General features: G+C 40.2%; 1 protein-coding gene across 5 annotated transcripts in view; it reads right to left on the bottom strand.

Moving 5' to 3' along the window:
- Positions 1–26075, bottom strand: part of CFAP206 (cilia and flagella associated protein 206) — a 145009-nt gene that overhangs the window by 105671 nt on the left and 13263 nt on the right. For 4 of the 5 annotated variants that reach the window (XM_033937176.1, XM_033937177.1, XM_033937175.1 and 1 more), the window contains 2 exons: positions 18999–19107; positions 12094–12177 (listed from right to left, as the gene is read on the bottom strand). In XM_033937176.1, coding sequence (XP_033793067.1) covers positions 12094–12177; positions 18999–19106 — 192 coding nt within the window. In that variant the 5' untranslated portion in view covers position 19107. Of the gene's footprint in view, positions 1–12093; positions 12178–18907; positions 18925–18998; positions 19108–26075 lie in introns of those variants that run through there. The other variant, XM_033937179.1, reaches the window with a different exon arrangement.

Here is a 26075-nt window from a genome sequence, read left to right as displayed (position 1 = left end):
AGGGTTTGTATATGTAGAATGTGAAGGATCTATGATTGGCACCACAAGTTTGAAATTGTGGTCATTGTAAATCTTTATGCAAAACAATTGGAAAGGAGATTTAAGGTGGATCAAAAGATGAGACTGAGAATGTATAAACAGTAGTGTGAGAGGATAGAATTTGATATGGATCTGCAAGCAAGAGGAGATTTGAAATGAGACTTTATGAGACATATAGCATCTTATTACAAGAAAAGGAAATTTGTTGTTATGTATGGACTATAGTTTTAAAATTGCAAATCTATTAATGCAACAAGAGTCATAATATTGTTGTTTGGGATAAAAATTGGTCTGAACTTAATATAAATAATGGTGGATATACGAGGAGATTAAAAAAAAAAAAAAAAAAAATAAAAAAAATTAATTAGAAGTTTTGGTAAAAGCGAAGGATGTAGGAAAGTTTGGATGTTATAATATAAAGCATATGATATAAGAGAATGTTGTGAATGGAGTGGAAATTTAAAGGGTAGCAAATATGCTAGTGTGGAAATGGGTATGGAATGTTAGGAGGGTTATGTTAAAGGGATAAAAATTGTTATTTTGGAGAATTTATTGACTTTTTGAATAGGAAAAGTTAGGAAAAAAGATTTCCATTATATATTTAATAATATTTAAAAGTGATATTTAACTTGAGGGAATGTGATGTAATCTGACATGAAAGATGGATGTGGTTTGGATGAATGTAATTTTAAAATTTGGTGTGATTATTTATGTATTTCAATAATATCTTAATGGAAATGAGTGAGTAGAGAAGGGAAGGTTCATGAGAGATGGGGGAAAGGAAAGGAAAAAAAAAAAAAAGAGGTAATCCTTGATAAAAAAGTCTTGTGTGATAAAATGATATTCATTTTAATATGATAATGATCTGGCTAATGGTTTTAAAATTATAAATATAGCTTGTGGGGAGTATATCTATTGCCTAGTCAAGGTGTGCGTTTCAAAGTTGGCAAGTAATTTAAGGGAGGGATGGGAGGGGGAGGGGATTAAGAATATGGGAAGGGGTATAGGGGAGGGGATGGGTTCTAATAATAATTTTAAAAAGGGGAAAAGAGGTTATAATATTGATGTGAATAATATTATTGATTATTGTTTTGATTTGATATAATGACTTTAAAAATTTTTTCAATAAATGTTAATGGTCTCAACCACCCGATAAAAAGGAAAAAAGTATTGCTATATTTAAAAAAACAAAATGCGGATGTCTATTTCATACAGGAGACTCACCTTAATGGAGATGAATCAAAAAAGCTAATTGGTAATTGGGTGAGAGATTGCTTTTTTGCACCGGCGGTGGGGAAAAAAGCTGGGGTAGCAATTTTAATAAATAAAAAATGTTCAGCAGGATTTAATATGGTGAAAGCAGATAAATTAGGAAGATGGGTGCATGTGAACATGAGTATGGGCAATAATACTGTGGCGCTATTTAATGTGTACGTACCTAATTCGAATCAAATTGAATATTTTAAAACTCTACAACCAATAATTTTACCACTGGCTGCTAATAATTTGATAGTAGCAGGAGATTTTAATGCTGTTGTGGACCCTTTATTGGATAAAAAACCTAGTAAAATTTTAAAATCTTTAGGGTTGGATAATTTTATAAATTCTTGCAATTTAAAAGATATATGGAGAATTCTTCATTTTAATGATCGAGATTTTTCGTTTTATTCACATGTTCATAAATCTTTTTCTAGAATTGATTATATTCTTGTTTCTGATGGGCTAATACAAGATGTTACACAAGCCTCTATAGAACCAATAATTTTATCAGATCATGGAGGAGTGTGGATTTCTTTAAATTTTAATGACCCGGATAATGGTAGGCCTGTATGGAGATTTAATAATGCATTGCTTGCATATCCAAAATTTTGTGAAGAATTTCAATTAAAAATGGATGAATATTTTCAAAATAATATTACAGAGGAAATATCAACAGAAATAATATGGGATGCTTTTAAAGCAACGATGAGAGGGCAAATTATATCATTTTCAGCTTATTCTAAAAAACAATTAAATAAGCAATTTACGGAACTGGAACACGAAATAAAAGATTTAGAATTAAAATTGATTAATAAGTGGGAGAATTCTACGTTGCAAACTTTATTAAAAGCAAAATATAAATATAATGAGATTTCTTCTAATTTGGCTAAAAAAAATATTATGTGTCAGCAAGCTTTGTATTATGGTAGTTCAAATAAGGCGGGAAGATTATTGGCTAATTATCTTAAAGTGAAAAAAAGAAAGATGAAATTGAATGCAATAAAAGATGAAAAAGGTGAAACTCATTTTCAGATTGGTCCTATTTTAAAACAGTTTTTAAATTATTATAAAAACCTGTATTCTTCTGAGTCTTATTTAAATAAAGAAAAAGATGGTATAGTGTTTTTAAATAATATTGAAGGTCCGAAGATTCCTGATCATATAAAAAGAAGTTTGGAAAATCCAATATCTTTACAAGAATTACAAACAGCATTGAAATCTCTTAGAGTAGGGACCGCTCCAGGTGGTGATGGTTTTACGGTAGAGTTTTATAAAGCATTTCAAAATACTCTTTTACCTCATTTATTAAATTTATATCAGAATCAACTAAAGAAAGGTTGTATATCAGGCACTATGGCAGAATCATTAACTATTGTTTTGCCGAAGCCAAATAAAGATCCCATGTTGGTTTCAAATTACAGGCCTATTTCATTGATAAATGTAGATGGTAAATTATTAGCCAAACTTTTGGCTACACGTTTGGCAAAAGCTCTTCCTCACATAGTTGGTATGCATCAAACAGGGTTTGTTGCTCAGAGACACTCTTCTAATAACACCAGATTAGCATTGCAAATGTTATATTTAACAAAAGAAATTGGAGATCCGGCTTTTTCTGTGTCTCTAGATGCAGAGAAAGCTTTTGATCGTGTGGAATGGACATTTATGTATCAGGCCATGGAGTGGTTTGGTATTGGTTCGGGATTTATACAAATGATTAAAACTCTGTATAGCTCTCCTGTTGCTAGATTATATATCAATAATAATTTTTCTGATTGTTTTAAATTGCAAAGGGGAGTTAGACAGGGATGTCCTTTGTCTCCTTTACTTTTTGATATAGTGCTTGAACCCTTATTATTAGCTATTCAACAAGAGGAGGAGATACAGGGTATACCGCATAAAGATAAAGAATATAAAGTTTCTGCATATGCGGATGATATATTACTTCATTTGAGGAATCCGGAAACAACCATTCCAAATTTATTGGTTTTGATTGAAAGATTTGGAAAGTTTTCAGGATATAAAATAAATTGGACTAAATCAGAAGTTCTTCCTTTAAATGTGCATTGCACAAAAGGATTATTTGACTCATTACCTTTTATTTGGAAAGAAGAAGGAATAAAATACTTAGGTATATGGATAAAAAACACGCTTGATGAGACAATTATAATGAATGAAAAAAGTTTATTGCAAAAAGTAACAGAGTTATGTGAGCAATGGAATCCTTTACATTTATCTTGGTGGGGAAGAGTTCAAACTGTCAAAATGATGATATTGCCTGTGGTTTGTTATCAAATGGGAATGATACCAGTTTTTTTTCAGGGGTCTTTTTACAAAAAGTTAAATAATATTCTTAGTAAATTTATTTGGCTGGGTAAAGCTGTAAGAATTGCTCTAGTGACTTTACAAAAACCAATTGAGGAGGGAGGGGTAAATTTTCCAAATTTTTATAGGTTTCATCAATCCTATATATTGCGCCAAGGTATGTATTGGGTCCTCCCAGAACTCATGGAGAAGCTTCCAGATTGGTTATGGTTGGAGTGGCAGCTCATGTCTCCTATCAGGCTTCGTCATCTGCTTAGCATTAAAATGCCTAGAATAAGGAAAACCAATAGGATATTAATGGACACATGGACAACATTAAAGTATGTAAACAACTTAACTCCTATTACTATTCAAAAATCTACTTGTCAAAATATATGGCTGAACTCCAAGATACAAATAGGCGGTTTTATGATTGTCTGGAAGGATTGGATTGAAGCAGGAATACGTACTTTAGATGATGTTATTAATGATGGTAAGCTGCTGGAGTTTTCACAATTGCAACATAAATTTGGACTTAATAAAAAACAAAGTTATAAGTGGTTGCAATTGAAGCAGGCTATTCAGGCAGGGTTCCCTGAATGGAAGTCTTTAAATACTCATTTTACTCTAGAATTCTTATGCTTCCAGGCAGATTTTATGGGTCACCAGGCCGCACAGTGGTATAAAACATTATCTGGATATTTAAATAAAAAACCAAGGACTGTACTTAGAGATATTTGGAGCATTGAGATTAAGCATCAAATTAATGCATCTCAATGGCCACGTATTTGGTCTTGGAGGATAAGATGTACAATGTCTGCGTCTATGAGGCAAACATGGTTTTTCCTGTTGCATAGAGCACTCTGGACCCCTGTTCGCTTACAAAAATTGGATTGCTCTAAGTCTAATAGATGTTGGCATTGTCATCTTGAGGCTGGAACTCTAGATCATTTATTATTTTATTGTCCTTTTATTAATAATTTTTGGAAATTGATCTGGGGTCAAATAAATTGTATGTTAGAGAATCCTGTGGCCCTATCATATGACACAGTTTTGTTTGGAATGTCTATGAGGGCCAAAAGTCAAATTTCATCGAATAATAACAAACTGTTAATGATTTTAACAGGAGTTGCCATCCAACATATAACACATAACTGGAAAGACTATAGAGGATTGAATTATTGTTTCTGGTGGAGTTCGGTTTGTCAGGTGTATGAAATGGAAAAAACATTGGCAATCAAGAGAGGTTATTATAAGAAATTTAAAGAGGTGTGGAGACCATTAATTGAGTATTATAATAAATAAATAATTATATTTATCCCCATTAAATATATGTAGGGGGGAGGAGGGATGGGTGGGTTTTATGACATTATGAGGGGTAATATATGGAAAGGGAGGGAGGGGAGATAGTTTATGGTATAAAATGAATGTAGAGTTTCAAGTGAAGAATGTATAGTATGACTTGAATTATTGTACACTTGTTTGCATAATGTAAAAACGAATAAAGATATTTAAAAAAAAAAAAAAAAAAAAAATCAATCAGAAACATTCAGCAGTAATAACAGTATAGCAAAACACCATGGGGTCCTTTTATCCAGCTGCGGTAGGGGTTTTAACGCGCGTAATACCGTGCGTTAAACTGCCTGCCGCACTAGCCGCTAATGCCTGCATTGAGCAGGCATTAGTTTTTTAGCCGGCCGCGGGGGTTAGCGTGTGATGAAATGTCCGACGCGCTAACCCCGCTAGCGCAGCTTGATAAAAGGAGCCCCATATACGAGGACTGATGTTTTGATAAATTTGTAGAGTTTGTTTATCTTTCTATGTATGCATTATTTGTTACCCGCTTAGGATATAAGCGGGATAGAAATTTTTTTTTTAATAAATAATAGTTCAGAAAGTGGAGAAAAGACTTTGGTGTCACCTAATGTATGGAGAGCAACTCCTAGCAGAGGGCCTAAACCACTTCCAGATAATACCAGAAAGGAAGGACACATCACGGGTCAGAAAAACTCCACTTGATAGGCAAAATTGATCATTTTCAACAGCAAGTAAATATAGGGCTCCTTTTACTAAGCTGTGCCAGCGGTTTTAGCGTGCACACTAGACGCTAATGCCAGCATTGAGCTGGCGTTAGTTCTTGGCGTGTAGCGCGGGGTTAGCGCGTGCGGCAATGCAGCGCGCACTAAAAACGCTAGCGCACCTTAGTAAAAGGAGCTCATAATGTAGAGACTCATCAATCCATATCAAAAATATCTGACCAGTCAAACTTATCTGTTCAAAGTAACATCAGATGTCAATTGTCTTAGTGCTCAATTCCACAGAAAATATCAGAAGATTGGCCACCATGAGAATGGGCTACTGGGCTAGATGAACCATTGGTCTGAATCCAGTAAGGCTATTCTTATGTTCTTATGTGAACCAAGTATAGGACAATTAAGCCATTGTGACATCACTGATGAGGTTGGCTCTGAGACACTGTGGAATGAGGCATTATGACATCACAATCTCAGCTCTGGAATGTTGCTCTCATTGGGGTTCCGGAATCTTGCTATTCTTTCAGATGCTGGAATGTTGCTACTCTTTGGATTTTGGCCAGGAACTAGGGACCTGGATTGGCCACCTTGAGAACGGGCTACTGGGCTTGGACCATTGGTCTGACCCAGTAAAGCTATTCTTATGTGAACCAAGTATAGGACAATTAAGCCATTGTGACATCACTGATTAGGTTGGCGCTGAGGCACTGTGGAATGAGGCATTATGACATCACAATCTCAGCTCTGGAATGTTGCTCTCATTGGGGTTCCGGAATCTTGCTATTCTTTCAGATGCTGGAATGTTGCTACTCTTTGGATTTTGGCTAGGGACTAGGGACCTGGATTGGCCACCGTGAGAACGGGCTACTGGGCTTGATGGACCATTGGTCTGACCCAGTATGGCTATTGTTTTGCTCTAAGATTTTTGCGGTCTCACATAGCCACTAAGCCAATCAGTACAGATTCCATTGCAGAAGTCCCAAGGGCCCGTTTTGCTATTGCTTCTTCAGGGGAACCGTCAGAAAAACGCTCAGCCTTCAGTTGAATTTAAAAATTATGCCATTCTCTTCTGCTGAAAACACAATCTGGCTGATATTCAAAGCAAATTTATTTATTTATTTTAGTCGGATTTCTAGCCCATCCTCCCAGAAGAGCTCAGAATGGATTACAAGCTTACATACATAGTAGATGGTTTAACAACAAGGTTACAATTTCACTACCACAGATGTATAGAATAATAGATTAAAAGGGTGAAGAGCTGTAGCAGAAATTCCTATGTACATGTTTTGGGAATTAAGCGGGCATTGCTTACCATTGCCTAAGTGATGATATTCAGAGGCACTTAATCAGACGGTCAGGGGCAGCATTGGGGAGGAGCTGGGAGTTACGTGGGTGCTGGCAATATTCAGTACCAAGAACCGCATAAGTAAGTGGGTGAATTTAGACCAGCTCAAAAGTGTCATAAATTCACCCACTTAGCTATTTGGGCCTTGGCACCGAATATCAGCAAGGAACTGCATAACTAAGTTTTCCTGCTCAAAGTCCCCAAATACCCCTCCCAGACCCAATAAAAACCTCCCCTCCTTCCTATTCCCATTCTCAAGCCTATTTCCATTCACAAGACTATAAACCTTCTCCCCCTAGAATGACCCCCTTACCCCAAACTTCTGTGATGTAGGTAGGTTCCCCCTGGGCCTACCTGTATCCCTGGTTGTCCTAGTAGAGGCTACAGGGACAGAAGTGAGTGGTCTTCTTCATGCCTCCATCTCCCCCACTAGGACCACTATGGATTCAGGTGGGCCTACCTACATTGGGGGTGAGGAGGGGGATCGTTCTGGAGGAAGAAGGAAGGCTTATAGTCTCACAAACTGGAAGAAGGGCACTTTTGGGGGGACGGGAGAGGATCAGGGGGATTTGGAGCAAGAGAATCTTGTGCCAGAGCCCATGGGCAAGGAAATTTTCTCTATGTGCAGAATCATTCTGTCGAAGTATGGGGAACCAAACGGTAAAGGTTTTGTGAGTGAGCTACCGGGGACAGAGTTACGCTGTTTCTGCTGGGGAACTTGGATGATATAGCTTCAATATGTGAGCTGGGAGCTCAAGCCTGCCATATTTTGCATAGATTGTTCACCCTCTCCAAGGTGGAGAGAACGAGAGGACACTCTCTAAAGTTAAAAGGGAATAGATTACGTACAAATGTAAGGAAGTTCTTCTTCACCCAGAGAGTGGTAGAAATCTGGAACGCTCTTCCGGAGGCTGTTATAGGGGAAAACACCCTCCAGGGATTCAAGAAAAGGTTGGATAAGCTACTGCTGAACCAGAACGTACGCGGGTAAGGCTAGACTCAAATAGGGCACTGGTCTTTGACCTATGGGCCGCCACGTGAGCGGACTGCGGGGCACGATGGACAACTGGTTTGACCCAGCAGTGGCAATTCTTATGTTCTTATAAATTGACTCACTTAATTATGGTGAAGTGGGAAAATGAAATAATTCAAATACAAAAAAACACCACTTTGAAAGGCTGAGTCTCCATCAAATGAAAGACAAAAGCCTCAGATCTCTTGGTTGAGCTGTTTACTTATGCTCTACCACCTCCGCCCACATCATCGGCAAACAACTTTCGTCAGTAGTGATTTATTGCCACAATAGTTGTATTAATGGGACTTAGATTCTTAACAACTTCAACTGAAACTGTGTTAGAAAAAAATACTGTTTTAATGACAGTCCTTAATGCAGCCAATGTTTCAGGGTATAAAGCCGCTTCTTCAGGGCTTATGGACTTCCAACATTGATTACACAACTTGAACAGTTGGTCAATGGTAAGACTAATGTTACCTGTAAGTAGTTCATTATTTTCAGTTTTTTTTATTTTTAATAATTTAGGTATTAATCTCTTATTTTATTTTATAAAGAAGTGGAGCTTAGCAACATCTGCTAATGATCTGACTAGGAAAAGAAACACCTTCTGATTTCATGAAATCGCTATCAAACTGCTCTGAATTGACATCCCAGTCATTAGTAGCAGTATAGAAGCAAACAAACTTTTATCTTCTTTTTATCTTCTTCTTTAAATATTTTAGAAACTAGTTTTCCTGCTCAAAGTCCCTTTAAGGTTCCCTACTGCTGCGTTGCCATGTCTGTGTGGCCAGTCTATCACTTTTCTGGCCCCTCCCACATCCAGAAGTTCTTGCTCTAGGAGTTTGGAACTTGGACAATTTTTTTTGGTCGAGAATGTGGTCGAAAGATAGACGTACTAGGAGTCTGGATGATCAAACGGCTGGACATAGAAGTAGTCAATTTTTGGAAAAAAATATTTTGCACATACTTTCTGAGAATGGACATTTTGCTGCTGCCGACTTTGGGCGACTAGCACCCTACGACCAAATCGGACTTAGACGTTTCTTTTGATTATGGCCCTCCACGCATAAAATCGAGAATGCATGACTGCATGAATCAATATAAATGCATGAACATTAGTATCGCATGATACAATTGACTAGTTTCTAAAATATATAAAGAAGATAAAAGTTTTTAGTACTTGTGAATGTGATAATGATTTCGTGAAATCGGGTGTTTCTTTTGCCAATGATCTGAGTAGGAGCATTGAGATTTATCACACTCTGACACCAGATGGCGCTAAGCTCCACTTATCAGGCATTTTTCACCTTTATAAAATAAAATAAGAGATTAATACCTAAATTGTTAAAAATAAAAATTAAAAAAACTGAAAATAAACTACTTACAAGAGTTAGGTAACATTAGTCTTGCACAAGTGAGTTTGATTTAATAGTGAATATTTGGGTATTGGACCACTTGGCTGAAATATACGTAACACATGCTTAGCCACTCATATGCGGATTCCCCCATGGGTCATTTATTACATTACATTACATTAGTGACTTCTATTCCGCCTATACCTTGCAGTTTAAGGCGGATTACAAAAGAGCTGACTGGACATTTCCAATGAAGTTACAATAAAAATTTTTTTTTTGGATACAAAAGAGGTGAGAAAGCTGGATAAATTCCGGATGAACTTGCAATTGGATAGTAAGATGACTGTACATTTCTAGGTAATATAACAAATAGGTTACAAATAAGATTACATTACATTTCAGGGATCTGTTTTCTTGGTTGGTGTTTTGAAGAGGAAGAGATTACCTAAGTGGAGGCTTTGGGAGGGGAATTTACCTGGGAGGAGGGGGAAGAGGGGGGGTTAAGATATCTGGATAAATTTTTTGAAGAGCAGGGTTTTGCTTTCTTTTCAAAATGTTTTGAGGTCGCCCGTTGCCGTCAGCAGGTTGGAGAGGGAGTGGTTAAGTTTCGCTGCTTGCGTCGCGAGAAGGTTGTCAAACATCTTCCTGCGCTGAGTGCCCTTGAGCGGAGGGAAGGCAAAAGGGGTCAGGGTTCTTCTTTGTCTTGTGGCGAGGGTCTGATTTAAGCAGTTGTTTAGGTAGGAGGGGGCAGAGCCGTTTAATGCTTTGAATAATAGACAGTAGAATTTGAATTGGATTCGTGCTTGTATTGGTAGCCAGTGAGAGTCCAGGAAGGCAGTGGTGATGTGGTCATATTTTTTCAGAGAGTAGATCAGTCTGAGGGCGGTGTTTTGTATAGTCTGAAGTTGTTTTATCATGTTGGCAGGACAAGGTAGATAGAGGGAATTGCAATAGTCCAGTAGACCTAAGACTAGGGATTGGACAATTAGCCTGAATTTATAGATTATGGGTGCAATCTAGGCCATAATTTATAGCAGATAGTATCTGTGAAGGAAATTTTCTAGATCCAAGTGCTTTTCCAGTTCCAAGTGCATCTTCTGAAACCAGTGATTGCGTCCATCATGGCAAACAGTTGGTCAGCCAGGGTGAACTCAGTTTTTCAAGAAAAAATATGCATATATATAAAACAAATGGGAGAGGCTAAAGTGGCTTGGAGGGAGGATACCCGGAGAAAGAAAAACCTTTTCAATAGCCAAAAAATAATACTATGATAGCAAAACCACATTTCTGCGAGAGCTTGGCCACAAAGACCGGAAGATGGTGTAGTATCTGTGGGCAACACCTGTGTTTGCTCTAAGCCAGTGTTATCACAAAAGTGTGTGTCGTGGCACAGTAGTGTGTCGTGGCACAGTAGTGTGCCATGGTGAGATTTGGGGTGTGCCGTGAGAGGCACATCATGGAAAGTTGGTCCTCAACCTGGCAGCTAGGCTTCAATGCTAAGAAATGTAAGGTCATGCACCTCGGAAGCGGAAATCCATGCAGGACGTACTTCTTGAACAGAGAAACTTTAACTAAGACTTCAGCAGAATGAGATTTAGGAGTAATCATCAGTGCAGACATGAAAACTGCCAATCAAGTGGAGAAGGCTTCATCTAAGGCAAGGCAGATATTGGGTTGTATCAATAGAAGTTTCGTCAGCTGAAAGCCTGAAGTCATAATGCCGTTGTACAGGGCCATGGTGAGACCTCATCTGGAGTACTGTGTGCAATTCTGGAGGCCACATTAAAGATGTGCACAGAATTGAATCGGTTCAACGGACGGCCACCAGGATGATCTCGGGGCTCAAGGGTCTCTCGTACAAAGAGAGACTGAACAAATTGCAGCTCTACACTCTTGAGGAACATAGGGAGAGGGGAGACATAATCGAAACATTTAAGTACCTCACGGGACATGTCGAAGTGAAAGATGATATTTTCTTTCTCAAGGGACCCTCGGCCACAAGAGGGCACCCGCTCAAACTCAGGGGCGGAAAATTTCATGGCGACATCAGAAAATATTTCTTCACAGAGAGAGTGGTTGATCATTGGAACAAGCTTCCAGTGCAGGTGATCGAGGCAGACAGCGTGCCAGACTTTAAGAATAAATGGGATACCCATGTGGGATCCCTACGAGGGTCAAGATAAGGAAATTGGGTCATTAGGGCATAGACAGGGGGTGGGTAAGCAGAGTGGGCAGACTTGATGGGCTGTAGCCCTTTTCTGCCATCATCTTCTATGTTTCTATGTTTCTTTGTTTCTATGTAAGCAAGTCAGCCAGCGCCTCTCCTCCTCGCAGACGCCTCTTCTGTTCTCCATACCGCCCCACCAGCACAGTAATTTCAGGGTTAACAATCTCAAGGCCTTGTCTGAAGGGCCTCCACGCATGCAGACGTTGACGTGATGATATCACACATACATGTGATGTCATCACATCGATATCTGCGCACGCGACGAGACCCTCCAGCCACGGTCCTGAGTTTAGTGTGCTGTGGCTTGGAAATTTTGCGAGACACTGCTCTAAGCTAATGTATGTTGCCACTGTTTGATGACATTTCCCAATTATGTGGCTGATTAATCTTTGTTTGTTCAAGAAGAAAGAATATAAGGTCATATAAAAGTAAAACATACAAAGTGCACATAAGAAAAAAAATCTACTATTTAGAAATGTCATCGCATCAAGACTTTTAACTTCATGATTCAGTTTTACCTTAATAAGATTTTGAACGTCAGTTTTTGTCAGCGTTCGGTCCACATTAAACCCATTTGCTGGATCCAGAACAACTGCCTTGACCTACAATAATGGACATAAAACCAGTTTTAAATGAGGCAGTGGAAATCACATTGTTCTGTCAGAAATTTTGCTTAGTAAAACCAGTTTTGTGGTTGTCATTATGGGAAGATTAGGTTCTTACCTCAATAATCTTTCTGGTTGAAGGAACATGGATGCTCCTCAGCCATCCATCCAGCACAAATGTGGCATGATATAGGGCTAAAACAGCTTGAGAAGTCCATTTCTAACAATTTTAATTAAAATCTAGATGTTTTTGAGGCAGATTGAGATGGACTGAGAAATCCAAAATGGCCACTGCGGCAGCAATTTCGCTTTGAAAATGGCCTGGTGGAGCAATATTAAAAGTAAAAATTCAGAAAAGGGGTCTTTGGAGGTAGGGTCCTAATCCCAGAAACCCCCCCAAAAGTAAATTTTCAGCCCCACCCCCCCATCATTAAAGAGGGACATATAGCTTGTTCCCATGCTGTTATGTATTTGATGGGAATAGCTTGCATAACGAAACTCCAATCCTGGGCCCTCTCTGTACAAATGAAGCTGAATGAGTCTAAAACAAAACTAGATCAGTTACCCACATTCCACTACCTTCTGGTCCCAAACTGCAGATCGAATTCTCAAGCAAAGTTTTGGGGCATCATTATTGACTCTACACTTTCCTTTAATGATCATCTCAACTCTGGTAAAAAAATGTTTTTTTAGTCTTCACATGTTGAGAAAAGTGAGATCCTGCTTCCACCAACAACATTTTGCTATCCTTGTACAATCAATCATTCTTTCCAGACTGGACTATTGTAATTCCATCTATCTAAGTCTATCCAAGAAAAATCTTCAAAGACTTCAGCGGATCCAGAATACTGCGGCTAAGTTGATCTTCGCAAAAAGCAAATTCGATCATGTTTCCCTGCTTCTGTCAAAACTTCACTGGCTTCCGGTGATTTCTAGGATTCACTTTAAATGTACCTGCCTAATTTTCAAGATCCTACATGGCATTCTTCCTCCCCTAATCCCACTATCCTGGAATTCTTCGAGACCCGACTCTACCAGATCCACCCACATACTCAAACTATCTAAAACCTGGCTTTTCTCCAAAACGTAAAGCTATCTATTTAAAACGTAAAGTCTTCATAACCTCTAATTTCTTATTATGTCCTTCCCTCATTTATTGAATTACCTGTAAACTGTGCCGAGCTCTATGGAGATGATGCGGTATACAAACTTAAGGTTTAGTTTAGTTTAGAAACCTCTACATACAGCAGCTTTGTAAAAACCAACATTAAATTTTGAGCCCACTAGGGACACAGAAAGTACCTGCATATGTGGAGGGGCATTTTTGAAAGAAAAAAAAAAAAAAAATCTTAAGTCCAACTTGGATGTTTTCAGCTGAACGTCCAATGTTGGAAGTACAATAAAACTGAAGGTTACAAAAATGGCCATTTTTTTTTTTAATCGTCTACTTAAGACGTCTTGGCCACCGGGATGTCTAGGCCGCCAGAACGTCTATCTTTATACCCCATTTTCGATCAGCAAAACATCCAGGCTGAAAAGTCCTAATCCTGACCATTTGGACGTGGGTGGGGCCAGCATAGACATCCCGAAAGAGCAATGGGACACCTTAGAGGGCACCACTGTGAACTTCTCACCATAATCTCCTTATAATTCAGGGCGAGCCTCTCCCCAAAACCTGCTATACTCTCCTGTGTACCACCCCAATGGCACTTATGGCTGCAGGTAGCACCTATATGGCAGTACAGTAGTGTCTGGGGTAGGCTCACACGTTCTACCATAAATGTAATGGTTAGAGTGGCTTAAGGGCCTAGGTCCTCCTCTCTATGGTTCACTATATCTATTTTAAAATGTTTTTTATCTGGGGGCTTTCTTTGAAGATCTCCACGAGAGGCTTCATTTCAGATGTCTTTTCACTGGGGGGGTTGTTTGTTTATTTATCTGCTATGTTTTTGGAGTCTTCATGGAGCTTGTATACATAGAGGCATAATCGAAAGGGACGTCTAAGTCCGTTTACGTCCATCTCGCAAGTCGTCCAAAGTTAGAAAGAGCCTAAGACACATTTTCGAAAGAGATGTCCAACTTTTTTTTACTTTCGAAAATCGTCTAATTATACATCCTGCCGATCTGATCGTCCAAGCTACTAAATCGTCCATCTTTATACCACATTTCCGTCCAACTTTCCGTCCAAGTCCAAAACTCCTAGAACAAGCTCTGTTGGACGTGGGAGGGGTCTGCAAAGTGATGGACTACACACCCAGACATGTCACCTAAATAGTGGGGTACCTTACAGGGCACTGCTGTGAACTTCACAAAAAGAGTGCCATGGCTTCTCCTCACTACAGCTCCCTTATAGGTGACGGTGAGCCCCCCAAACCACCTCCAGAAACCCCTAGACCCACTTATCTACCACCCCAATAGCTCTTATGGCTGCAGGAGCCACTTATATGCCAGTTCAAAAGGGTTTTGGGGGTGTATAGGGCAGTGCACATGTTTCAGTATCAATGCAGTGATTAGGGCTTAGGGGCATGGGTCCTCCTCTCTATGGGTCTCTAACCCACCCCCAAGACGACTTAAGCTGCCTCTGGGCTGTGCGACTAGGCTTTCCTATGCCAGGCAGCCAGGTGATGGTAGTCTGGAGGCTGAAATATAAAATTGTGAATAAAATTTTTATGGGAGTGGGGGGGGTTGGTGATCACAGGGGTAGTGTGTGGGGGTCTGTGTTATGTGTTTTCAGTGCTTATCTGGTGACTTTAAGTGGGGTTTTGTGACTTAGACAACGTCCAAGTTCCGTCGATCCTGGGCTGTATAACTTTCGGTTATACATGCTGTACGACTAAGTCTAAGCCAGCCCACGTCCCGTCCAACTCCCGCCCTCGACACGCCTCCTGAAATGCTCCGTTTAGCTTTGGACGTTGAGCGGCACTATGAAGGCCTAGGTCATTTAGAAATACGTCCAAAACCCGTTTTTATTTTCAGCGCTTGGACGTTTTTGAGAAATGTTCGTCCAAGTGCCGACTTAGGCCGGTTTTTGGACGTTTTTCTCTTTCGATTATGAGCCCCATAGTGTACACTCAGCATGGCTTGAGCACTTGGTACACTCGCAGTTAAAACAACTGTTTTCCTTCTTATCATTCACATACATTCATACAGTTTACTCATGTTATTTATGCATTTTCCCTCTTTTTATTGTATACTTATTTTTTGGGGGGGAAATGGTTGTTACATTAATGTCTGTAAGTTAATGTGCATTTTGTGTAAACTTATGTATATTGAAATTGTTTGTTTGCACTATGGTAGTTTGGAAATTTAATAAAGATTAAAAAAAAAAAAAATACCAACCCAGGCGTTCTCCTGAGAACTCAAATGATGATTCTGTTTTAGTACAGGTAATCCTTTTAGGTCTTTGCAAGTACACCGGCGCCATCTACTTTGGCTTTAATTTCTGCTTTCTCTGTTGTGTGCTCTTATACACTCTTTTACTGTGTGTAGCAGTCGTTTTTCATGCATAGTAGATGACGGCAGATAAAGACCCGAATGGTCCCTCCAGTCTGCCCAACTTGATTCAATTTAAATTTTTGAAATTTTTCCTTCTTAGCTATTTCTGGGCAAGAATCCAAAGCTCTACCTTGGGTTCCAACTGCCAAAATCTCCATCAAAACCGACTCCAGCCCATCTACACCAGGGGTCTCAAAGTCCCTCCTCGAGGGCCGCAATCCAGTCGGGTTTTCAGGATTTCCCCAATGAATATGCATGAGATCTATGTGCATGCACTGCTTTCAATGCATATTCATTGGGGAAATCCTGAAAACCCGACTGGATTGCGGCCCTCAAGGAGGGACTTTGAGATCCCTGATATTCTACACCCTCCCAGCTGTTGAAGCCCGCTCCAGCCCATCCTCTCCCAAACGTCCATGTACAGACAGACACAGACTGTGCAAGTCTGCCCAGGACTGGCCTTAGTTCAATATTTAATATTATTTTCTGATTCTACTGTTTCCTTAGTTATTGCGAGCTAATGCTCTTCAGTAATACTTGTTCATGGATTGCACTTGGAAGGGTAGGGTCCCGTAAGGTGTCAATTACAGGCCTGGTACATATGTCATATAGGAATGTTTGGGGATGGGGATGTATTTTGTTGATGTGCATTCTTATCATACATTGTATTTTTGGTGATATTTTCCACAATATAATTGTTTTTATATACTCCTGTGATCTTTTTATCATATATTTTAATGATGTACATGTTCACCTTTATTTTAATTTTAATTGGTGGTATTTTGTCCCTTCATAATCATCTATTGTGCTTTGTCCATTTTATTTAATGATTGTATGATTTATATAGATTCATATATATGTATGCGTTCATTTTTTGTCTTTTTATTTCATAGATTTTACAAGCACATCTCTGAGGAAGGCTTTTCGTTAAAGCTGAAAGCGGACCGTTTTGGGGGTCCAGTGGAAAAGGATTAAAGACTCTCTGATAGGCTTGAATTATTTTGTGTGTGTATATATTTATATATATTAGCTATTTATATGTTTTTAATAAATTTATTGTCCTTTGAAGCTGATATATAGTGTCCCTTCCCCACTTCTTCCTGTTGTCCACTAGCCCACAAGCCAGGCTACTTAAGATACATGTGTGCAGCTCTAGGCTTTCCCATACCAGATGCTGCTGTTTTAGAAACAGGTAAGTACCTTTTTGTTCTCGTTTTTGTGTGGTGGAAGGGGGTCAGTGAGCACTGGGGGAGTGTGGGAGTGTCTTACCTTAATACATGCAATGGTCCTCTGATCAGTTTGGGCACCTTCTAAAACAGGTCTAGTTCCAAACATATAAGTTCATTCTAGGATGTCTTGCAAAATGTTTCATTAATTATCGCTGCAAGATGTCCATGTCTAACCCGCCCTCGAGAACGCCCAAAGCTCAACCATAACATGCCTCCGCCATGCCCATCTCGTGCTCTGGATGAACAGAGAAACACAGAAACATAGAAACATGACAGCAGATAAAGGCCAAATGGCCCATCTAGTCTGCCCATCCACAGTAACCATTATCTCTTTCTCTCTCTGGGAGATCCCATGTGCCTGTCCCAGGCCCTCTTGAATTCAGACACAGTCTCTGTCTCCACCACCTCTTCCGGGAGACTGTTCCAAGCATCTACCACTCTTTCCATAAAAAAGTATTTCTTCAGATTACTCTGGAGCCTGTCACCTCTTAACTTCATCCTATGCCCTCTCATTCCAGAGTTTCCTTTCAAATGAAAGAGACTTGACTCATGCACATTTATATTACGTAGGTATTTAAATGACTCTAGCATATCTCTCCTCTCCCGCCTTTCCTCCAAAGTATACAGATTGAGATCTTTAAGACTGTCCCAATAAGCCTTATCACAAAGACCACACACCACTTTAGTAGCCTTCCTCTGGACTGACTATATCCTTTTTATATCTTTTTGAAGGTGCAGCCTCCAGAATTGTACACAATATTCTAAATGAGGTCTCGCCAGAGTCATACAGGGGCATCCATACCTCATTTTTCCTACTGGCCATACCACTCCCTATGCAACCTAGCATCCTTCTAGCTTTCGCCGTCACCTTTTCAACCTGTTTGGCCACCGTAAGATCATCACATACAATCACACCCAAGTCCCGCTCTTCCATCGTGCACATAAGTTCTTCACCCTCTAAACCAGGGATCTCAAAGTCCCTCCTTGAGGGCCGCAATCCAGTCGTGTTTTCAGGATTTCCCCAATGAATATGCATGAGATCTATGTGCATGCACTGCTTTCAATGCATATTCATTGGGGAAATCCTGAAAATCCGACTGGATTGCAGCCCTCAAGGAGGGACTTTGAGACCCCTGCTCTAAACTGTACCATTCCCTCAGGTTTTTGCAGCCCAAATGCATGGCCTTGCATTTCTTGGCATGAAATTTTAGCTGTCAAATTTCAGACCATTCCTCAAGCTTCACTAGATGAACAGAAAGATGGTTTTGATTATCGGCACTTGGACCTCCTGGCAATTAGGACATCCAAGTGCCAATTTAGGATGTGTTTTGGATGGCTATTTTTTGATTATGAGCCTGAATGTATACAGCGCTACATATGCCTGATAACACTAAAGAAATAATTAGCAGTAGTAAAAGAGACCTGAAACCTATAACATTTTGAAGCAGTTTGCTGATTTTGGGGAAACATTTCAACATTGCATAGGGATTACTGTATATGTAACCAGAAATGTATTTTGTAAAAAGAAAATGACAATTATTTAAAAGAGTAAATTAGTTATTGTGGGATATCTGTAATGTCATAAAAATGTATATCTTACTATACTTATCATAGGAGTCAACTGTTTAAACCCTGTGGAAATGACCCCCAACTTGGACACAGTTAAGTTTTCTCAGAATTGGGGGTGCTCAAGCACTTACAGCAAGGGTCCCCAAAGTCCCTCCTTGAGGGCCGAATCCAGTCGGGTTTTCAGGATTTCCCCAATGAATATGCATGAGATCTATGTGCATGCACTGCTTTCAATGCTTATTCATGGGGGAAATCCTGAAAACCCGACTGGATTCGGCCCTCAAGGAGGGACTTTGGGGATCCTTGACTTAAGAGCATCCATAGAGCTGGCTCCTACGCTTATGATCACCAGCAGAAGCATCAAATTTTTCAGTTTAATGTTACCTGGGGCTTGGTTTGCTCAGTGGCTCGTACCTCAAAAAAAAAAATCTTACCCAGTGTCAAAATTGTTTTTGAGAATTTGGAGCGACGCGATCCCATCAGATAAATAAAATCAGTTGGCAGATCAGTTGTTTTCCCACTCACCATAAAGGCCACCAGGGTTTCTGAAACACTTTGCCCTTTAGCTGCACATTCTTGTGCTATCTCTCGAATGATATTCTTTATGACACTTTCTGCCTGAGAATGAGACATTCTGGGGATGAGACAAGGTCAGCGTGTTAAGATGTAATAATTTTCCTGCAATTTCTCCTTCGTGCAAATCCAAATACTGTACATTTATAGTCCGTAAACTACCAACGCAGGTTTGATGCAAAATGACAAGATTTATCATGCATAACTGGGAACCACAAACATTTACACCTCTCCCACCCCCCCCTTTTTTTTTTTACAAAACCAAAGTATGGTTTTTAGCGACAGCCACGGTGGTAACAGCTTCAACGCTCATAGCGTCGGAGTTGTTACAGCTGCGGCCAGCACTATAAACCGCACTACGCTTTAGTAAAAGGGTAGAGTTATTTTAATTTTTTAGTATTTATATACCACTAATAGCCTAAGCAGCTTACATAAAGGTACTCAAGCATTTCCCCTATCTGTCGTGGTAGGCTCACAGTCTATCAAATGTACCCGAGGCCTATAATCAAACTAGATAGGGTAAAAAAATAAATAAAGCCTCCAAATCAGTTAAAAGAAGCGGGTTTTCAACATCTTATGAAAAGACATATAGGAGCCCTTTTATTAAATATGCTAAGAAGCCCATTTTATACCCATTTAGCCCAGGGCAACATTATCGCATGGCCATTAATTCAAATAGAAAATCAGCCATTTTACTGCTGCTGTAAAAATGGCCTTAGAGAGGGTGGTGGATGCCTGAAATGCGCTCCCGAGAGAGGTGGTGGAGAGGAAAACGGTGACGGAGTTCAAAAAAGCGTGGGATGAACACAGAGGATCTAGAATCAGAAAATAGTAACATAGTAGATGACGGCAGATAAAGACCCGAATGGTCCATCCAGTCTGCCCAACCTGATTCAATTTTAATTTTTTAATTTTTTCTTCTTAGTTTTCAAGTTTCAAGTTTATTTATAATTTCTTATACCGCCCAATCAAGCCTTCTAGGCGGTGTACAAAAACGCCAAAACAATGCGCATTTCTGGGCAAGAATCCAAAGCTTTACCCGGTACCGTGCTTGGGTTCCAACTTCCGAAATCTCTGTTAAGACTTACTCCAGCCCATCTACACCCTCCCAGCCCATCCTCCAAATACAGACACATACGGCCATATACAGACACAGACCGTGCAAGTCTGCCCAGTACTGGCCTTAGTTAAATATTTAATATTATTTTCTGATTCTAAATCCTCTGTGTTCATCCCACGCTTCTTTGAACTCAGTCACAGTTTTACTCTCCACCACCTCTCTCAGGAGCGCATTCCAGGCATCCACTACCCTCTCCGTAAAGTAGAATTTCCTAACATTGCCCCTGAATCTACCACCCCTCAACCTCAAATTATGTCCTCTGGTTTTACCATTTTCCTTTCTCTGGAAAAGAAATATTGACGGACTAAGGCCAGTACTGGGCAGACTTGCACGATCTGTGTCTGTATATGGCTGTTTGGGGGAGGATGGGCTGGGGAGGGCTTCAATGGCTGGGAGGGTGTAGATGGACTGGAGTGAGTTTTGTCAGAGACTTCAGTAGTTGGAACCTAAGAACAGTACCGGGCAGAGCTTTGGATTCTTGCCCAGAAATAGCTAAGAAGAAGAAGAAAAAAAAAACCCAACAAATTTTTAGATTGAATCAGGTTGGGCAGACTAGATGGACCATTTGGGTCTTTATCTGCTGCCATCAACTATGTTATGTTACTATAATCAACAACACATACATCCAGTCACAAGGACAACGTTTAGGGTGCCAGAGGGGTATCAGATTACCCTCCAAGCAACATAGCTCTAAAGGGTTACGTCCTCATATTTCCCGAAGGCACCTTTTCTTCACTGTTTTTTTGTATTTAATCTTTCATTCTTATATAGATTTCTATCAATAAATATTTTTTCAATAAATAGTTCACTTAACTTAGCTTTCAGCCATTACTGGAAATCCCCCTCAGCCAACGCGTTTCGTTCTCTTTCTCAAGGCAGTGGGGAGGCTATTTTCTATCATCTCACTCATACAGCCGTCGACTTTCCAAAAGCCTCCCCACTGCCTTGAGAAAGAGAACAAAACGCGTTGGCTGAGGGGATTTCCAGTAACGGCTGAAAGCTAAGTTAAGTGAACTATTTATTGAAAAAAATATTTATTGATAAAAATCTATATAAGAATGAAAGATTAAATACAAAAAAAACAGTGAAGAAAAGGTGCCTTCGGGGAAATATGAGGAAGTAACCCTTTAGAGCAGGGGTCTCAAAATCCCTCCTTGAGGGCCGCAATCCAGTTTTGTTTTCAAGATTTCCCCAATGAATATGCATGAGATCTATGTGCATGCACTGCTTTCATTGCATATTCATTGGGGAAATCCTGAAAACCCAACTGGATTGCGGCCCTCAAGGAGGGACTTTGAGATCCCTGCTTTAGAGCTATGTTGCTTGGAGGGTAATCTGATACCCCTCTGGCACCCTAAACGTTGTCCTGTGTGACTGGACTGTATGTGTTGTTGAGTGAAGAGGAAAGACAACAGAAACAGTATCAAGGATGGTTCAAATGCATGTTACTATAATGGCATGCGAAGGCCACTTTTCACTGCAGTTTAGTAAAAGGACCCCTTACTGTGTGCTAAGCCTTGGCACAGGCTCGTGAAAGCAACTGCCACGTATATGAAGAAGGCACAGCCGTAAAACAATTCCAAATATCCCAAAGCCAATACGCGCTGTTTAAAGTCTTTGCGAGAATTTTCACATGTATCCGCATAAGTTATATGCACAAAGACAAGTGGAGGAAAAACAGATCTCAATCAGTTCAAAAACACTCAATCAGCTCAGAAACACTTAAAAAAAAGTTTTTTCCAGTGCCTGTGATGATAGTGGCTCGTTTGGCACTTTTTTGTGTTTTTGAGCCAAAAGATTAAAAACTTTTTTTTTAGTGTTTTTGAGCCAAAAGATTGAGGTCTGCTTTTCTCCCCTTGTCTTCGTGCATACAACTGTGGATGCGTGTGAAAATTCTAGCAAAGACTTTAAACAGCGCGTATTGGTTCATGATAGCAACTACCCATAATAACATAGTAGATGACGGCAGATAAAGACCCGAGTGGTCCATCCAGTCTGCCCAACCATAAATGCTCCATAAACTAATTTAGTTTGAATGGTCCTTTTTCTTAGATATTTCTGGGCCAGAAACCCAGAGCCCTGCCCGGTAGTCTGCTTAGGTTCCGTCTACTGGAGTCTCCGTCAAAGCTCACTCCAGCCCATCTTAACCATCCCAGCCATCGAAACCCTCCCCAACCCGTCCTCAACTGAATGTCCATATACGGGACACAGGCCGTGCAAGCCTGCCCAGTACTGGCCCTAGCTCCTTCAATGTATACCCATTATTTTCTGATTAGAGATCCTCTGTGTTCCACGTGCTAAAAATCTCACTCTTTTTATGAAGGTAGGGTTTGGGCAGCATTTGCAGTTAGCCCATTGGAAATTACTGTGCATTGTCATAACTGCAGATTGAGCTAACTAGCACTGCTGTTAGCTAATTTTCCATCATAGATATTGTTATAACATCTTTTTCGCATCTGATGTATACTCCTTTTGTTACGTTTTCATTTTTTGAATACCAATAAAAATTTCATGAACTTAAAAAAAAACAAAAAAAAAAACAGGACTCAGCAGCATCGTGATCCCTTTCCACTCCTCATCATTCCCCCACCCATAATCCCTCCCCCCCACCATGTAATATGAAGCCTCCGATTACCATCATCATGCACCCCAGGAGGCAGAACCAGAGAAACCACCTGATAAGTACTGGGGGTGGTTCGAGGTGATGACAATGGAATGCTGATGGTGACTGGGGGAGGGGAATCGATGGCGAGAGGTATGGGGGTAATTGGATTTGATATACTGCTTTTCTTTGGTACAATCAAAGCAGTTTACATTTATTATATGAAGGCGGGAAGTAAGGGTTGATACTCCAGGATTGGGGTCATTTAACATATTAAATGCACTGACTGATAGAGCAGATGCACTTTCTGTGCTGTCTACCATGGAATTTATTATGCGGTAATTGCAGTTCTGATGCTGGCCATGCCTCCAACAGCTTTGACCTTACTAGTGCTGCCCAATTTAGGGGAAAAAATTTCAATTCGATTCAGCCTATTGAATCGATTTTTCAATTTGATTCGATTTTCCTGCCCTATTGGGTGCTTTTTTTTCAAACATCCTGGTGGGTTTATTTCATAGCCTCTTCATCCCCTTTACCCTCTCCTACTCACACGGCGCTGTGGTGGAAACAATAAACAAAAAAGATTTTTCCTCTCTGTTAAATTCTAGCTCACGTTCGCGGTCTAATACCAGCTCTGGCAGGATACACATTTCAAATCTGACATATTGTAACCACAAAACAGAAGAAAAAATTATTTTTACTACCTTTTGTTGTCTGGTCATTATTCAAAACATGTTGGTACCAGGCTCTGGTTGTCTTCTGATAACTCGCTTGCCAGGGTCTCCTTCTTTCTTCTTTCTCCATGCTAACCATCCATATTCAATCTTTGACTTCCTCTTCCATTTCCCCTCCCTCCCTCGGAAGTCTGGCATCTTTTTTTTTTTCATCTCCATCCCCACAGCTGCAGCGATGGACCCCACCATCCCCAGATCCACCATCTCTCCTTTTCTCAACTATCCTTTCATCCAGCATCTCACCCTCCTTCCCCACCACCCCACGGTCCACCATCTCTCCCTTTCTCTTCCCAAATACCCTGCTATCCAATATCTCTATCCCTCCACCCCACCCCACCCCACTCCACCCCCTCCACACCATCCCTTGTGTCCTTCTCTCCCTTTCTGTTCCTTCCCTCCCTAAATCCCATTGTCCACCATCTCTCTCCCTCTCCTCTGTTTTTATACCATTATTTCTTCCCACCTCCCTCCCCCCCCCAGTCCGGTATATGCACGTCTCTTTGAACCCCCTTACCTCCCTCCCTCCATGTACTTCTACACTAGGGCCCCCTCCCCTAAAAGCCTTCCCCCTGAAGGCCTGCATGGTCCCCCTTTCTTTGCAGCATTCTCCCTGCCCCACCCCCTTGAAGGCCTGCCCCCTGAAGGGTGCATGTTCCCCCTTCTTTGTAGCATCCTCCAGCTTCCTCCCTGGCCTCCCGCTCTCACCTTCAGATAATACAGCAGCCTGCAGAGAGGATCGCCGGTGTTGTAGCGATCCTTGCAGGCTGACGTCATCCTCAGGAGCACGTTCCCTCTGTCGCAGTCCAGCCCCTCTTCCGACGTCATGGGCAGGATCGCAGCAGATTGAGTGTGTTTCTGAGGACGATGGCAGCCTAAAAGGATCGCTACAGCACTGGCAATCCTCTCTGCAGGCTGCCATATTATCTGAAGGTAAGAGTGGGAGGCCAAGGGAGAAGCCGGAGGATACTTCAGCACTTCTCGACTGACCCTTCCCCCTTGCCCCCTAAAGCAGGAAAGGCAGTGGACAGCCAGCAAGAGGCAGCGCTGCCACTCCTGTTTTAGGAGACCTGAAGGCATGGGGAGGAGGGTTGGTCACCAAATCAGGAAGCTGATTTTTTTTAGAAAACGAAATCAATTTGAATTGGAAATTGGGCAGTACTAGTTTTTGCAATTACAGGTTTTGCAATTAAGGTGATACCACACTTTAGCAAACACTAAGCAGACCCCTTAGTCTGCAGTTTAAGCAAAATAAATTTATTTTGCAATACTTTAACACAGATGTGCTACCAAAAATATTGCTTATTTTGGAACATTTATAATTCACTTATCATGAAGCCTTGCTCTCAGCTGAGCCAAAAATTTTAAGAAATATTGGGTCAATATTTAAAGTAAGGCTGCCAAATGGATCCAGATTTATAGGGCAGGGTTAATCCAGTCCTGGTTTTACCTTGTAGCATGCAGGGACTTGTAGTTCTCATTTCTCCATTGTATTAGTTCTCATTTCTCCATTGTATTCCCGAGAAAAGCAAGACTAGAAGTCTCAGCATTCACTATAGTAAACCCAGGACTGGATCAACACTGCTCCATGAATCTGGAGGATCAAGTTGACCAGTGTTTTGTTTAACATTAGCCCAGCCTTTAAAAAATTCACATATATTGAGCAGTGCTATCTGGCCAACATTCCCAATACCCCAAATCATTGGCCTTTTTTCTTTTAACTTGAAATTTTTTTTATTGACAATATAAAGAAAAATATGACAACTCTCAAAATAGATGTACTCCAGAGTCTGAGGCTTGTCCCTGCAAAATTTAAATCTAAATATTAATTAATGATTTAATGAGTATATTTTAGAGTCTACTAGATTCCTTTTTTGATCTTTTAATGGTTTCTAATATATGTATATTTAATTAATAGATAATCATTTAATTTTTGGGTTGTTTTTTTTTTGGTTGTATTAAAACTCTCAAAATAATACACTACTAGAGACAAATTAAATACCTAACCCCCACAGTATCAAGCAACTGTTGACGCATCCCTGATGCATAAAACATATACCAAACATGCAACCTCGTCCCCTCCAAGACCAAAGGAGTCCTTTTCATTGACCATTTTCTGTGACGCTGGAGATCAGGGCTGTAAATGTATCAGAGAACGCCAAGGCCCCCTGTAAAACTAGCAGAGAACACAGAGCACTCGGGTAGAGACTAGAGCAGAGGTCTCCATCTCAAACCCTTTGCAGGGCCACATTTTGGATTTGTCGATGCTTGGAGGGCCTCAGAAAAAAAATAGTTAATGTCTTATTAAAGAAATGTCGAACAATAATTGGGAAATATGCAATGTTACTCTGTGAATAACTAAAATTTATATATTACTAAATTTCACAGTTATTATAACTATATATTCTTGTCCATTACTAATTTTGTATAAAACAATTTTTTTGGTGATGTGCTCAGACCAGTAACCCAGTAAATAGTGTAGTCACTGTATTGAGTTTAACAAGGGGACCATCATTGCAATCACCTGTCCCCGACCCTCCCTAAATGAACTTATACTTATTCAGAATCTGAATAAG

The sequence above is a fragment of the Geotrypetes seraphini genome, chromosome 3 (genome assembly GCF_902459505.1).
Source record: "Geotrypetes seraphini chromosome 3, aGeoSer1.1, whole genome shotgun sequence".
Lineage (NCBI taxonomy): Eukaryota > Metazoa > Chordata > Amphibia > Gymnophiona > Dermophiidae > Geotrypetes > Geotrypetes seraphini.
The sequence above is the reverse complement of the archived record's forward strand: the minus strand, read 5'-3'. Positions and strand labels throughout refer to the sequence as shown.